General features: G+C 35.9%; 1 protein-coding gene across 2 annotated transcripts; it reads left to right on the top strand.

The window, feature by feature from the left end:
• The first annotated feature begins 263 nt into the window (after positions 1-263).
• LOC107720920 (angiogenic factor with G patch and FHA domains 1-like) lies at positions 264-9,756 on the top strand. Of its 2 annotated transcripts, none has more exons than XM_016528752.1 (16): positions 264-310; positions 478-536; positions 1,097-1,317; positions 1,439-1,538; positions 1,629-1,816; positions 2,929-3,066; positions 3,158-3,358; positions 4,923-5,436; positions 5,593-5,695; positions 5,773-5,824; positions 6,649-6,750; positions 6,850-7,015; positions 7,162-7,241; positions 8,927-9,054; positions 9,187-9,286; positions 9,373-9,756. In XM_016528752.1, exons 3-16 carry the CDS (start codon positions 1,114-1,116, stop codon positions 9,577-9,579), a joined length of 2,283 nt encoding a protein of 760 aa, XP_016384238.1. In that variant the 5' UTR covers positions 264-310; positions 478-536; positions 1,097-1,113; the 3' UTR covers positions 9,580-9,756. The 2 variants fall into 2 exon arrangements, with proteins under 2 accessions (XP_016384238.1, XP_016384239.1); XM_016528753.1 differs by lacking the exon at positions 264-310 and adding an exon at positions 315-391.
• Positions 9,757-11,605: the final 1,849 nt, after the last annotated feature.

Raw genomic sequence — 11,605 nt, 5'->3', positions numbered from 1 at the left:
TAAAAAAATCCTCTACAACCAACTAACTAGCCAAATAAATAAATAATTCTGGGTCCCAAGAAATACGAATTTAAGATTTTTTTTTTTAATTATTATTCTTTTTGTAATTTCTCTTTACATTTCTTTCCTTTGCATGATAAACAATTCGCTCAGGGTTAGGTAAAATGTAAATAAATACGAATGAATGAATGAATGAATGAATATGTCATTATAATTTATGTAACAGGTTGTCACTTCGGGCAAACGCACTTTAATGAGTTCTACACCGGGGGCGCTGTGGCGCCATAGAAAATCCGGAAGTGACGCGGAAGTAAGTAAGCCATGGCATCACAAAGTGAAAGTATGGCAGCGTCTGTTGAAGTGGAATTAAAGTTCATCACGTTTGCTCCCTGTAACGCACTTTACGATCACACAAACTTCTACACGAATATGTGTCCAGTGCACGGTGGTCATATGATGTTTATCTTTGATTTGCAGATTGACGCGCGCGCAGGGAATCTGGGATCGCGCAGGGAAAACGGGTGATTTACATTCGGGTGAGGATAATGTGGCATAAAACTCAAACCACAGCTTATGGATTGTTTAATGTTTTCTTATTATATCCTGTATTATATACAACCACTTCAGACCTTTTGTTGATTGTTATTCTCAGATTATTGTCATTTTTAAATGCAACGTTTTCAGTTCTGCATACTTATTTGCATTTTATGTATATTAACCAATCCTTAACTGATTGGTTGGTCTAGTTAAGAGTTTTCAAGTAACTCCCAAAAAATAAAATTATGAGCGCTTGGAACTCACTCCTTAAAATATATTCGCAGCTGTTTTTATGTATTATAAATGATTTTTTTCTTAGATAAATAAAAGTGACACAAACGAAATAATTGTTGACATAAAAAGTGGAACTGAAGTCATTTATTTAGTTACTTTTTTTTTTTTTTTTTTGCTTCATATCATTTTATCATTACTGTATTTTAAAATGTATTGATGTATCTTTAACTCTTTTAGTTCTTCAGATTTGAATCAAAATTATGTGAAATTTTTATCTTTTTTTAATGCAGAAAACTATACTTTCTTATTCTAATCTACATTTTAGGTAGAACATCCTCAGCAATGGCTGCAGAAGGAAACCCAGACCCTGAATCCATTGATCAGAGTTTGGAAGCAGAGCTTGTGTCTTTGAGATCACAAGCAGAGGCGCTGCGACGGGAGCTGAAGACATGCAAGGATGAACTTCAGAAGTTACAGAAGCAGCTCAGCCAGAGCGAACGACTCCAGAAGACGACAGAAAGCTACAATGAAGATCTCAGACAGCAGGTGAGCCAGGTGCTTGTGGAGAACAGGGACAGTTGAAGGTTTAAGGAGCATTTTGAGGCTCCCAGAACAAACGTGTCAACACAAGAAGATTGTTGATAACATTGTGTCTGTGTTGCTTTAGGTTGATAAACTGAGTGCAGAAATCCATGAGCGAAAGAAGAGAGAGAGGGAGAAAATGGATGCTGAGACTCAGACGGAGGAGTATACATGGACGGAGACAGGTTGGTTTTTTTCTTTTTTTTTCTTTGTTAATATTCCTGTCATCTGCAGCATTGATGTGTTATTTAAATGTTATTTTCTTCCTGAAACAGATTATTATAATTATTACTATGGCGGGTACTACCAGGCAGGAACAGAGACAACAGCAGAAGCACAGGAGAATGTTGTCATGGAAACTCAAGGATATTGTGAACCCACCGAGGAGCATCACATAACAGCTGAGACGGCACCAGCCAATCCTGAGCTACCAAATGAATCAAGTGATTTTCCACAGACAGAGGTATGAGAAGTGTTACTTAAGTGTGATTTATTTCTAAGAATAGATCTGGGCATTTACTAATGTCAGTATTAACATAGTTTGCATGTGTTGCATTTTGAGATGAAAAATCACCAAAAGTCTAAAATATGGCCAATATAATCTAATATCAGGTCTAAATTATCTGTATAATGGCTAAAATAATATAACAAGTCACAATAAAATACAATATTTCCAAAGTGTAGCCAAAATAATCTTGACATATTTCTAAAACAATAAAATAAAAGTAAACTAATCTAACATATTGCCAAAAACCTGAATCACTGCCAAAACAACCCAATTTATAGACAAAACTATCTATATGATATATATATATAGAATATCATTTGATTAAAATACAAAAAATATAAATAAGAAAAGAATAAAAAAATGATTAAAAATGGCCAAAAAGTAGCCCAAACTATTAAAACATATAGCCAAAACAATCCATTGTATAGTCAAAACAATGTATATTATGGCTAAAATGATAAAACATATCACAAAGAAATTAGAATATGGCCAAAAAATAGACAAAACTGTTAAAACATAGCCAAAACAATCCAACGTGTTGTCAAAACAATCGGTATTATGGTTAAATGATAAAACATATCACAAAGAAATTAAAATATGGACAGAAACTTGACAAAACAGCCTGAAATATGGCCAAAATAATCCAGCACAGTGAAAATTATAACCCAAGAACTTCAAATTAAGGCCAAATTAATATTCAAATGTATAAAATATGGACAATATAAACCAAACAATGTTTAAAATATGGACAACATAATCCTACAGATTTTGGCACAAATGTAGCAAAGAACGAAAAAAGATAAAATAATAGTAATAATAAAAAACCTTAATAATTTAGTCAAATTAATTTTATATCTACATAATCATAATATGGCCACAATAACCCAGCATAAACCGAAAATAGTCTAAAATGTGATTTGAACAATTCAGCATATCACCAAAACAATATAAAATACTAAAATGATCAAATATTCAGCTGAAACAAATATGAGCAGTATGCAGCCAGTAATTATCATTTAAAGTAATAATTATTAGCCAGTTTCTTGACTGTGCAAACATGTTCTCAGGAGGCCTCTGGAGAAGGCGGCTCTATAGCAGACATGCTGAGAGCAACAGCAGAGGAAGCGGTGAACCAGACCAACTTTGTGTTTGATGAAAGTTCCGGCATGTACTACGACCACAGCACTGGATTCTACTACGACTCTGTAAGATGTTCGTCTCTTGGAATGCTTGACTGCTGTTTGTGTAATCGACATGTGTAATCTTAATCGCCTGTGTTTTTTCCTCTTCCCTCAGTCCAGTCAGCTGTACTATGATGCAAACACAGGCATGTACTATTACTACGACCCAGAAAGCGGAAAATACCAATTCCACTCTAGGATAGAGGTGCCTACAGCACACCCCGAAGTGGAGCAGACGCCACAGAGGAAGACCAAAGATTGGAAAAACAGGAAGTGGGTGAAGAACACAGATAGAGCTTCCTGTCCTGATGGAGGGGTGAGATGCACACAGACACACATTCTCATTGCATAGTTTTGTGATCACAGAGATTTGTGTTTGTTGGTTCACATTCAGTCTTCCTCAACATGAAGTTTAGTTTGTCAACCACCATCTTGAGTCTCAGTTTTCAGTATTTTTTTCAATCCAAAACAACTTTCTGGCTTCTGGTTCTTGCTATCGTTGAACTGAGTTTGTGTTCATGAGAGTCTGTAGAACAGTCTGGGGTCTCAGAAAGGGGTCCATCGAGCAGTTCTGAGCATTATGGGAAATTTAATGCCTGGTGGAGCTGATCGAATGCTCTTCGTTTCGCTGTAGGTTCAGTATTTGACTTACTCATTGGCTCAGTTGAGGATAGACCATTTGAGGCGGGTTGGAGTGAGAGGTACGGTCTTTAATAGCTTTAGAGTTATGTAGAGTTTTAGTATTTTTCCCCCAAATGGTCATAAGGAGCTGAAGACATTCAGTGATTTTTTATTTTGTTGTTTTTATTCACTACTAAATGCACTACTGTTCGGGATCAGTACATTATTTTTTATTTAATTTTTTTATAGAAATAATTATTCAGTATGGAAACATTAAATTGATTAAAAGTGACCGTAAAGACATTTTATAATGTTAAAAAAATTATATATTATTATATATAATTATAATAAGTGCTTTTGAACTTTATTTACAGAAAAATTTTTCCACAAAAATATTAAGCAGTGTAGTTCTTTGCAACATTGATAATAATAGCATATTAAAACCAGCAAATCAGCATATTAGAATGATTTCTGAAAGATCATGTGACACTAAAGACTGGCGTGGTAATGCTGAAAATTCAGTTTTGCATCACAGGAATAAATTACGTTTCAAAAATATATTCAAATCAAAACCAGTTATTTAAAATTGTAAAAGTATTTCACAATATTGTTTTTTGTGTGTGTGTTTTTCATCAAATAAATGCAGCTTTGTTGAGCATAAACGATGAAAAAAATTTTTTTTTTTAATTTTTAGAATTTGTTTTGTTGTAGTTTGGAATCTTTTGAATTTTCTTCCTTTAGTTTTTATCTTTAAGCTGGTTTATTGTATTTGATTTAACATTTATTGATGGTGTTTTGATTGGGGCAGATGGAGATTTACTGCTGATCACAGAACCGTGCTTCACTGAAAGATACGCATGACAATCGCAGCTTCTGTCGAATCGCGATCTCGATTCCATTTCGATTTATCATGCAGCCCTATTGGGGCATCATGCAGTGTCAGAGCACATGCATGTTTCTTAAAATCTGGATTGTGTGTGCCATTTCTTTATCCCATGTCCAGCTCTTCTCCACGTACTTTTTTGTGGCAAAAAGGACAAGAATTCTAAACACATCAAACTATGATGCCAAACTTAAACCAGATTAGTAAGTGCTGTTTGGATGTTGAGGTTATAGGTGGTTGCATTTTCTTGAACTAGCTCAAAACTGAGACTCAAGTGGACCTTGAAAGCAAATCCAAATCTTTCATTTTCACCTCAAACCAATGTGGAGACACTTTTGGCGACGTCCTGATTGGCTGAGTGTTTGCTCACTGACAGGACCATAAAGAGGCGGGGCCTGAGATTGTCAGACAGTCTGAAAACCACCAGCGAGGTAAGAAGGATGATTCATCATCACTTAAAAAAGGACGAGAGTCTCGGTCCCGAAGCCCGCAGCAGCAACCCAGCAGCAAAGAACGATCCAGACAGACCAAGAGCCGAGACAGAAGCAGAGATCGCTCTGCGAACAGAAAGAAAACCCGGAGGCGGAGCGAATCACATTCTGATGACTCACACGGCAAGAGTCGGAGAGAAAACGGGTCGAATTCTGATGACACCCACAGCAGGAAGAGGAAAGAGAGGAAGAGATCGTGTTCTAAGACCCGCAGAGAAAGGAAGTCACGCTCTGATAACGTGAGCGGTGAGAGCGAGCCGGAGGAGGGTGAGATCACAGAATCAGATGGAGAGAAAGAAGTTTCTTCTGCATCATCATCATCCTCCTCCTCGTCTGCATCTCCTGTCCAACCAGAACATGACAGTCCTGAGAGCGAAATGGAAACGCAGATGCAGGAAGGTGAGGAGGGAAGCAAACATTGCGCCCACTGGTGGCTGTTTGCTATTGGCCGTTTATAGATGCACTGTTATTTTGAATGTGCATCATGCCATATTTTGCACTACTGTAACATTTTATTTTTGTCTATTCGTAATGTGTGTGATTTCTATATTTCAGAAGCCTGGCCGCCGTGTGTTCGGGTAACTGTGGTTCGCTCTCCTGTGCTGCAGACGGGAACGCTCTTCATCCTCACGGCGGATACAGTCGCCACCATCGGCCGGTCGGTACAGTTGTGTGTGTAGTTCTGTTCATCAATTGCGTTGACGAGTTAACATGTTTGTGTGTATCTGTTTGCAGAGAGAAAGACATGAATCATGCCATCAGAATCCCAGAGATGGGAGTCAGCAAGGTAAAACAAACTCAAATCAAACTATACACACATTCTTGACCAAAAGCACTTTTACTATGACTTTAAATAATCTGAAGTGCTGAGACTGATGCATTTTTATGGTCAAATGTCTTGTGATAATGGTCATTCACTGAAACATACTCTCTAAATCCCTTGTTTATTTTAAAGAAGTATCTTAAAAAATAATTTATAATGCATTTTACTCCTGTAATCTGACATAAACTACAATTCAAAAGTTTGGGGGTCGCAAAGATTTTTTTTTTTTTTTAAGTCTCTTTTGTTTGCCAAGGCTGCAGTTAAATACAGTAAAAACAGCAATATTGTGAAATATTATTACAATTTAAAATAACTATTTTAGATTTTTTTTTTTTTTTTTATGTGATTTATTTCTGTGATGTAAAGCTGAATTTTCAGCATCATTACTCCAGTGTTCAGTGTCACATGATCCTTCAGAATTCATTCTAATATACTGATTAACTGCTCAAGAAACATTTTTGTCAATGTAGTATTTTTGTGGAAACCATGATAACATTTTTTCATTTTTAAATAGATTTTCAGGCTCATTTTTTAGGATTCTTTGAATAGAAAGTTAAACACAATGTCTTCAATGTAACTTTTAATCAATAAAATGCATCCTTGCTGAATAAAAGTATTAATATCGTTAAGAAAAACAATTGCTGATCCCAAACATTTGAACGGTAGTTCATTTCTAAAGAAAATAGAATAATAATAACACTTGGAACGTGGTTTAAATCAGTAAACAGGATGAATTTGATTGCATTTTGACAGCGTTTTCACTCCTTGTTGATGGTTTTTCTCTCTAGTCCCATGCAGAAGTTTATTTTGACCAGGAGCAGCAGTGCTATATGCTGATAGATCAGGGAAGTCAGAACGGCACCGTCCTCAACGGGAACAGAATACAGCAGGTAACACAAACACAGCTGTTCTGTCCCAACATTCTTTCACACACATCGCAATATGGGGACATTTATCAGAATGTAAACATGTTTTCTGTGTCCCTGCAGCCCAAAGTTCGCTGTGACCCCTGCCCCCTGACCCACGGAGATGAAGTGAAGATGGGAGAAACGGTTTTGTCTTTCCACATCCACATGGGAACAGACACATGTGACGGCTGTGAACCAGGACAGATCATTGCACACCTGAGCCGCTATAAGAAAGATGACACCTCCGGTATGTATATGCACGCACATATTGATGACATCAAATTAGCATCTTTGCATGCTTCTGCTCACAGTAATTTAAGTCTGATGCTTTACTATTACTCAGTTGCTGCTCACATTGTTTTTGCAATGCATGCATATATCTGTATGTTTCAGGGACTGTTCTCAGTAAAGAGGACAAGGAGCTTCAACGACAGAAAGAACTGAAGATGATGAAGGTTAAATATGGTCTTAAAGTAAGTTTGTATGTCCTGTACACTAGCTCTTTTGGTGGTAAAACATGTTTTAAAGCTGGTAAAGTCAGGTGTGTTTGTGTTGGCTTTGTAATGGTGTGTGGTCAGTGCTGCCCTCCTATGGTCAGCATGTAGACAGTCTCTCTATTCCTAGGTGATTGAAGCTACAACAGGTATAATATTTGACCACTAAAACAATGCTAAGACAAGCATCACTGTTATTATGTGCATACATTTTATACTAAGGTTTGTTAACTAGTCTTAAGCATCATTTGTCTTGAGCTACACAGTGGTTCTCAACCTTTGAAGTCAACCAGTGTTATTTTAGTATCACCGATACTATTATGGTTTTTGTTAGTATTTTGAATGAGATTTTATTTTGTTTCATTTTAAAGTTTTAGTAATTTTGTTGTGTTTTTATTAGTTTGATTTTATTTATTTATTTATATATTTTGTTAAGTTTACTTTTTAATAGTGCTGTCAAACGATTAATCGTATCTAAAAATAAAGGTTTTTGTTCACATAATATATGTGTGTGTACTGTGTATATTTATTATGTATATATAAATACAAGCACATGCATGTATACATTTAAGAAAAATATGTAATGTTTATATATTAAATATATTTATATATAATATAAATTATATGAATATAAGTAAATACATGTAAATATTTTCAAAATATATCCTGTATGTGTGTGTATTTATATATACATAATAAATATACACAGTACACACATATATTGAGTAAACAAAAACTTTTATTTTGGATGTGATTAATCGTTTGACAGCACTACTTTTTAATAATTAACCTTTTAATTGTATTTCAGTTAAGGTTTATTTCTAATAATTAACCTTTTAATTGTATTTCAGTTAAGGTTTATTTCTAGTAATTACACTTTTTATGGTTTTAGTTAATAATAATAACCATATGTCCAACATAATATTTGAAAGCAAGAAATAATACTTTTATTCAGCAAGAAATATGATTCAATTTCTTAATTTTATATTATTTTTAATGTTTAAATTTACATGAGTCATTATTTTCATTAACTAAAATGTTAAAAAACATTACTTTAACTAAAATAAACATTGAATGAAATAAAATTTTAAAATCTCATTTTTATTTTAAGTACTAAAATAACTAAAACTAAATACACAAACTTAACTATTTAGAGATGACAAAGGATTACTAGAACTTTAACTGTAAATTAAAATAAAAATAGAAAATATATAAAAGTATGTAATATATATAAGTATATAATATTCTAATTCAAAATATTACCAAAATCTGTAATAGTATACCTATAATGATAATTTAATAATTTAAATACTCACAAAAGTCCTTCCAAGGGGGTCATCCTATGACTCCTTTGCAAGGACTCTTCTGACAAGGAACAGGAAGCAACTGCCTTAAAAACCACCCAGTAAACCATCTAGTAATGCCAAGCTATCTTCCTGAACACCCTTGCCTTGTAGCCAGTTCTTAAGAGTTTTTGGTTGTATTGTGGCATTGCTATTAAGTTGTTGTTGATGTATTATATATTTTATAAGCATAATTCAGAAAATCTACTTGACTTTGTTGTGTTTAAAGACATTTGTATTTTCAGCACTACTAGTTTTGTCTTGAAACTCTTCACTATACTTGCCTTAACAAAGACTTGCGTGTATGTGTGTGTGTTTCAGAGCAGTGATTATGAGGAGCAGAAGGCCCTGAAGAGCAGAAGATATAAAGATAGAGCAGAAAACCGCCGGCAGACAGTCGGCAGCGAGGGAACGTTTCAGCGAGACGATGCTCCTGCTTCTGTTCATGTGTACGTAACCTATTCAGTCAAACATTTACCCCTGTAAAGCAGATCTGCACTACAGTAGACATCTTGCGCAACAATATGAAATCTTATCAAGGTTAAAGCATGCTTGTGCTTTTTCTCCTTGTGTGTGTGTAGGGAAATCGGAAATGAAAATAAGGGTAGAAAGATGCTGGAGAAGATGGGCTGGAAACGAGGAGAAGGGCTCGGCAAGGACGGAGCTGGAATGAAGGATCCGGTAATACTGATTTTTCCTTGTTTTGTTTACGCAGTGTCGTGTGCTAGTGCGTGAGATTTACACTCACTTCCCTTTGTGCGCCGTAGATTCAGCTGCATGTGCGCAAGGCTCAGTCCGGTCTTGGTTCTGGAGCTGCCGTGTCGGTAGAGGATGCTTCACTCACAAAAACCAAAAACCAGCGGAACTGGGAACGTGCGCGGGAACGCTTCTCTGACACCTGCCAGGCTGACTCCGTCCATCCTGAAACCGGCCAGTCGCCTAAAGCCTGGGTCAAAAGTCAGGACACAGAGTGACTACTTTGATTCTGATGCCAGACATGGCCATTATTTGGCTAACTTTTCTAGTCATTTCAGTGGAAGACCTTATTCTTATGAGGTTTGTAAATAGACTCTGGTCTGAGAGAGTGTGTTTTTGTTTACAGTGAAATTCAAAAACAGAATATCTTGGACAAATAAACAATAAAAAACAGTACATGCATTCCAGTTTCTACATTTATATTAGATTTGCATCATAAAATTGAATGGTTAAGTCCATACTGCATAAGAATGTGTACAAACGTTTCCATCCAACAATACAGTATCTATAAATGCATATGTTTTTACAGTCTATGGTGTAATCACAACCATACAGTCTATGATCACAACAACAACGTTTATCAGGCATCTACATTGTCAGCTGAGGAGATTACAAAGATAAAACTAGTGGGGGGGGTTTTGTTTTTTTTGTAACTGAAACTTGAAATGTGGAGTTATCTGCTTTTGCCAAAAAAACGACTGTTGGTGTTATCTGCTTTTGCTATAAAACAAACTTTTAATATGTAAACAAAAACATATTTTCAATGAAATTTAATTATGTAAATGACCTGTATTTTTTTAAGTTATTATTACTTAATCAAAACAACCCAACTGCAGTTTGATTGATATTACTTGGTAAAGGTGATGGATTGGCCAAGCATGGGCATCCTCAAACGGAAGGTGGAGGAGGGCAAGGTCTCTAACATCCACCAGCTCCATGATGTCGTCATGGCGGAGTGGAAGAGGACTCCAGTGGCAACCTGTGAAGCTCTGGTGAACTCCATGCCCAAGAGGGTTAAGGCAGTGCTGGAAATTAATGGTGGGCGCACAAAATATTGACACTTTGGGCCCAATTTGGACATTTTCACTTAGGGGTGTACTCACTTTTGTGGCCAGCGGTTTAGACATTAATGGCTGTGTGTTGAGTTATTTTGATATTACTTGGAATGCACAATAAAAAAATATGATTTCTGAAAATAAATAAAAATTGAGTTATCTGTTTTTGCAAATAAACTCTTCATATATATATATATATATATATTAGGCCTGGGCAAGTTAACGCGTTATTATCGTGCATCGTTTTGTTAATTTTGTGGTTTATTATTTTGAGTCGTTTGGGACGCGGTAACACACGGCCCTCTCACAATATATTGCTTTGCAGATCCATCACTTTTACCACTCAGAAATGTTCAGCAAACATGTTGCACACGTATCAGAAGATCTGTGCTCCGGCGCGGTTAGCGCTCCGCTCACACTACATGCATACCGCGCCCGAGCCCAACTGAACCGCGCTCTGACCCACCTCTTCCAACCAAGCCAGGGCCAGCTAAATGAACGCACGGAGCGATCACACTAGTCAAAAGAACCGTACTTTGGGGGTCAAACGCGCTCGGGCACGATTAAGATTGCCTAGTGTGAGTAAACCCTAATTATTCTCCCGCATCCCGCACACTGTCAACACAACTCGCCCATCAAGTGTTGTCCCGCGTCGCACTCTGCTGGGTTCCGCGATAGTGCAGGTCTCTAAGGTGCCTGTTATGATGTTATGATCGAGGCTCTGGACTCTAAGCATAACTTGTTTTTCTATAACAAACTATAAAATATTTTCTATAAAAACGTTTAATGCCCTGGCAGTGGCAAATAGCTTGTTTTATATTTAATTTGATTACATTAATGTTATAAGTTGAGATTTACAAGAAATATTTTAACTGCTACTATGTAAGGAGTAAGGAGTAAGGAATACTGTCGTAAAAAAGCCCCTTATTTGTTTAAAGTGTTTGCGAACCAAATGTTATTGCACTTTTGTTCATATAGCAGTACTTTTAAATGAAAAAGTGCACAATACACTAGTTTTAAATGCTTTATTGAATTTTGTGCATAACATAGCGATTAATCGCGATTAATCGCTATTAAAAATTGTATCGTTGCCCAGTACTTATATATATATATATATATATATATATACACACACACACACACACACACACACATACACACACACACAAATATATATAAAATATGGTAA

The sequence above is a fragment of the Sinocyclocheilus rhinocerous genome, unplaced genomic scaffold (genome assembly GCF_001515625.1).
Source record: "Sinocyclocheilus rhinocerous isolate Xijiao unplaced genomic scaffold, SAMN03320098_v1.1 scaffold751, whole genome shotgun sequence".
NCBI lineage: Eukaryota > Metazoa > Chordata > Actinopteri > Cypriniformes > Cyprinidae > Sinocyclocheilus > Sinocyclocheilus rhinocerous.
This window is presented reverse-complemented; position numbering and strand designations above follow the sequence as displayed.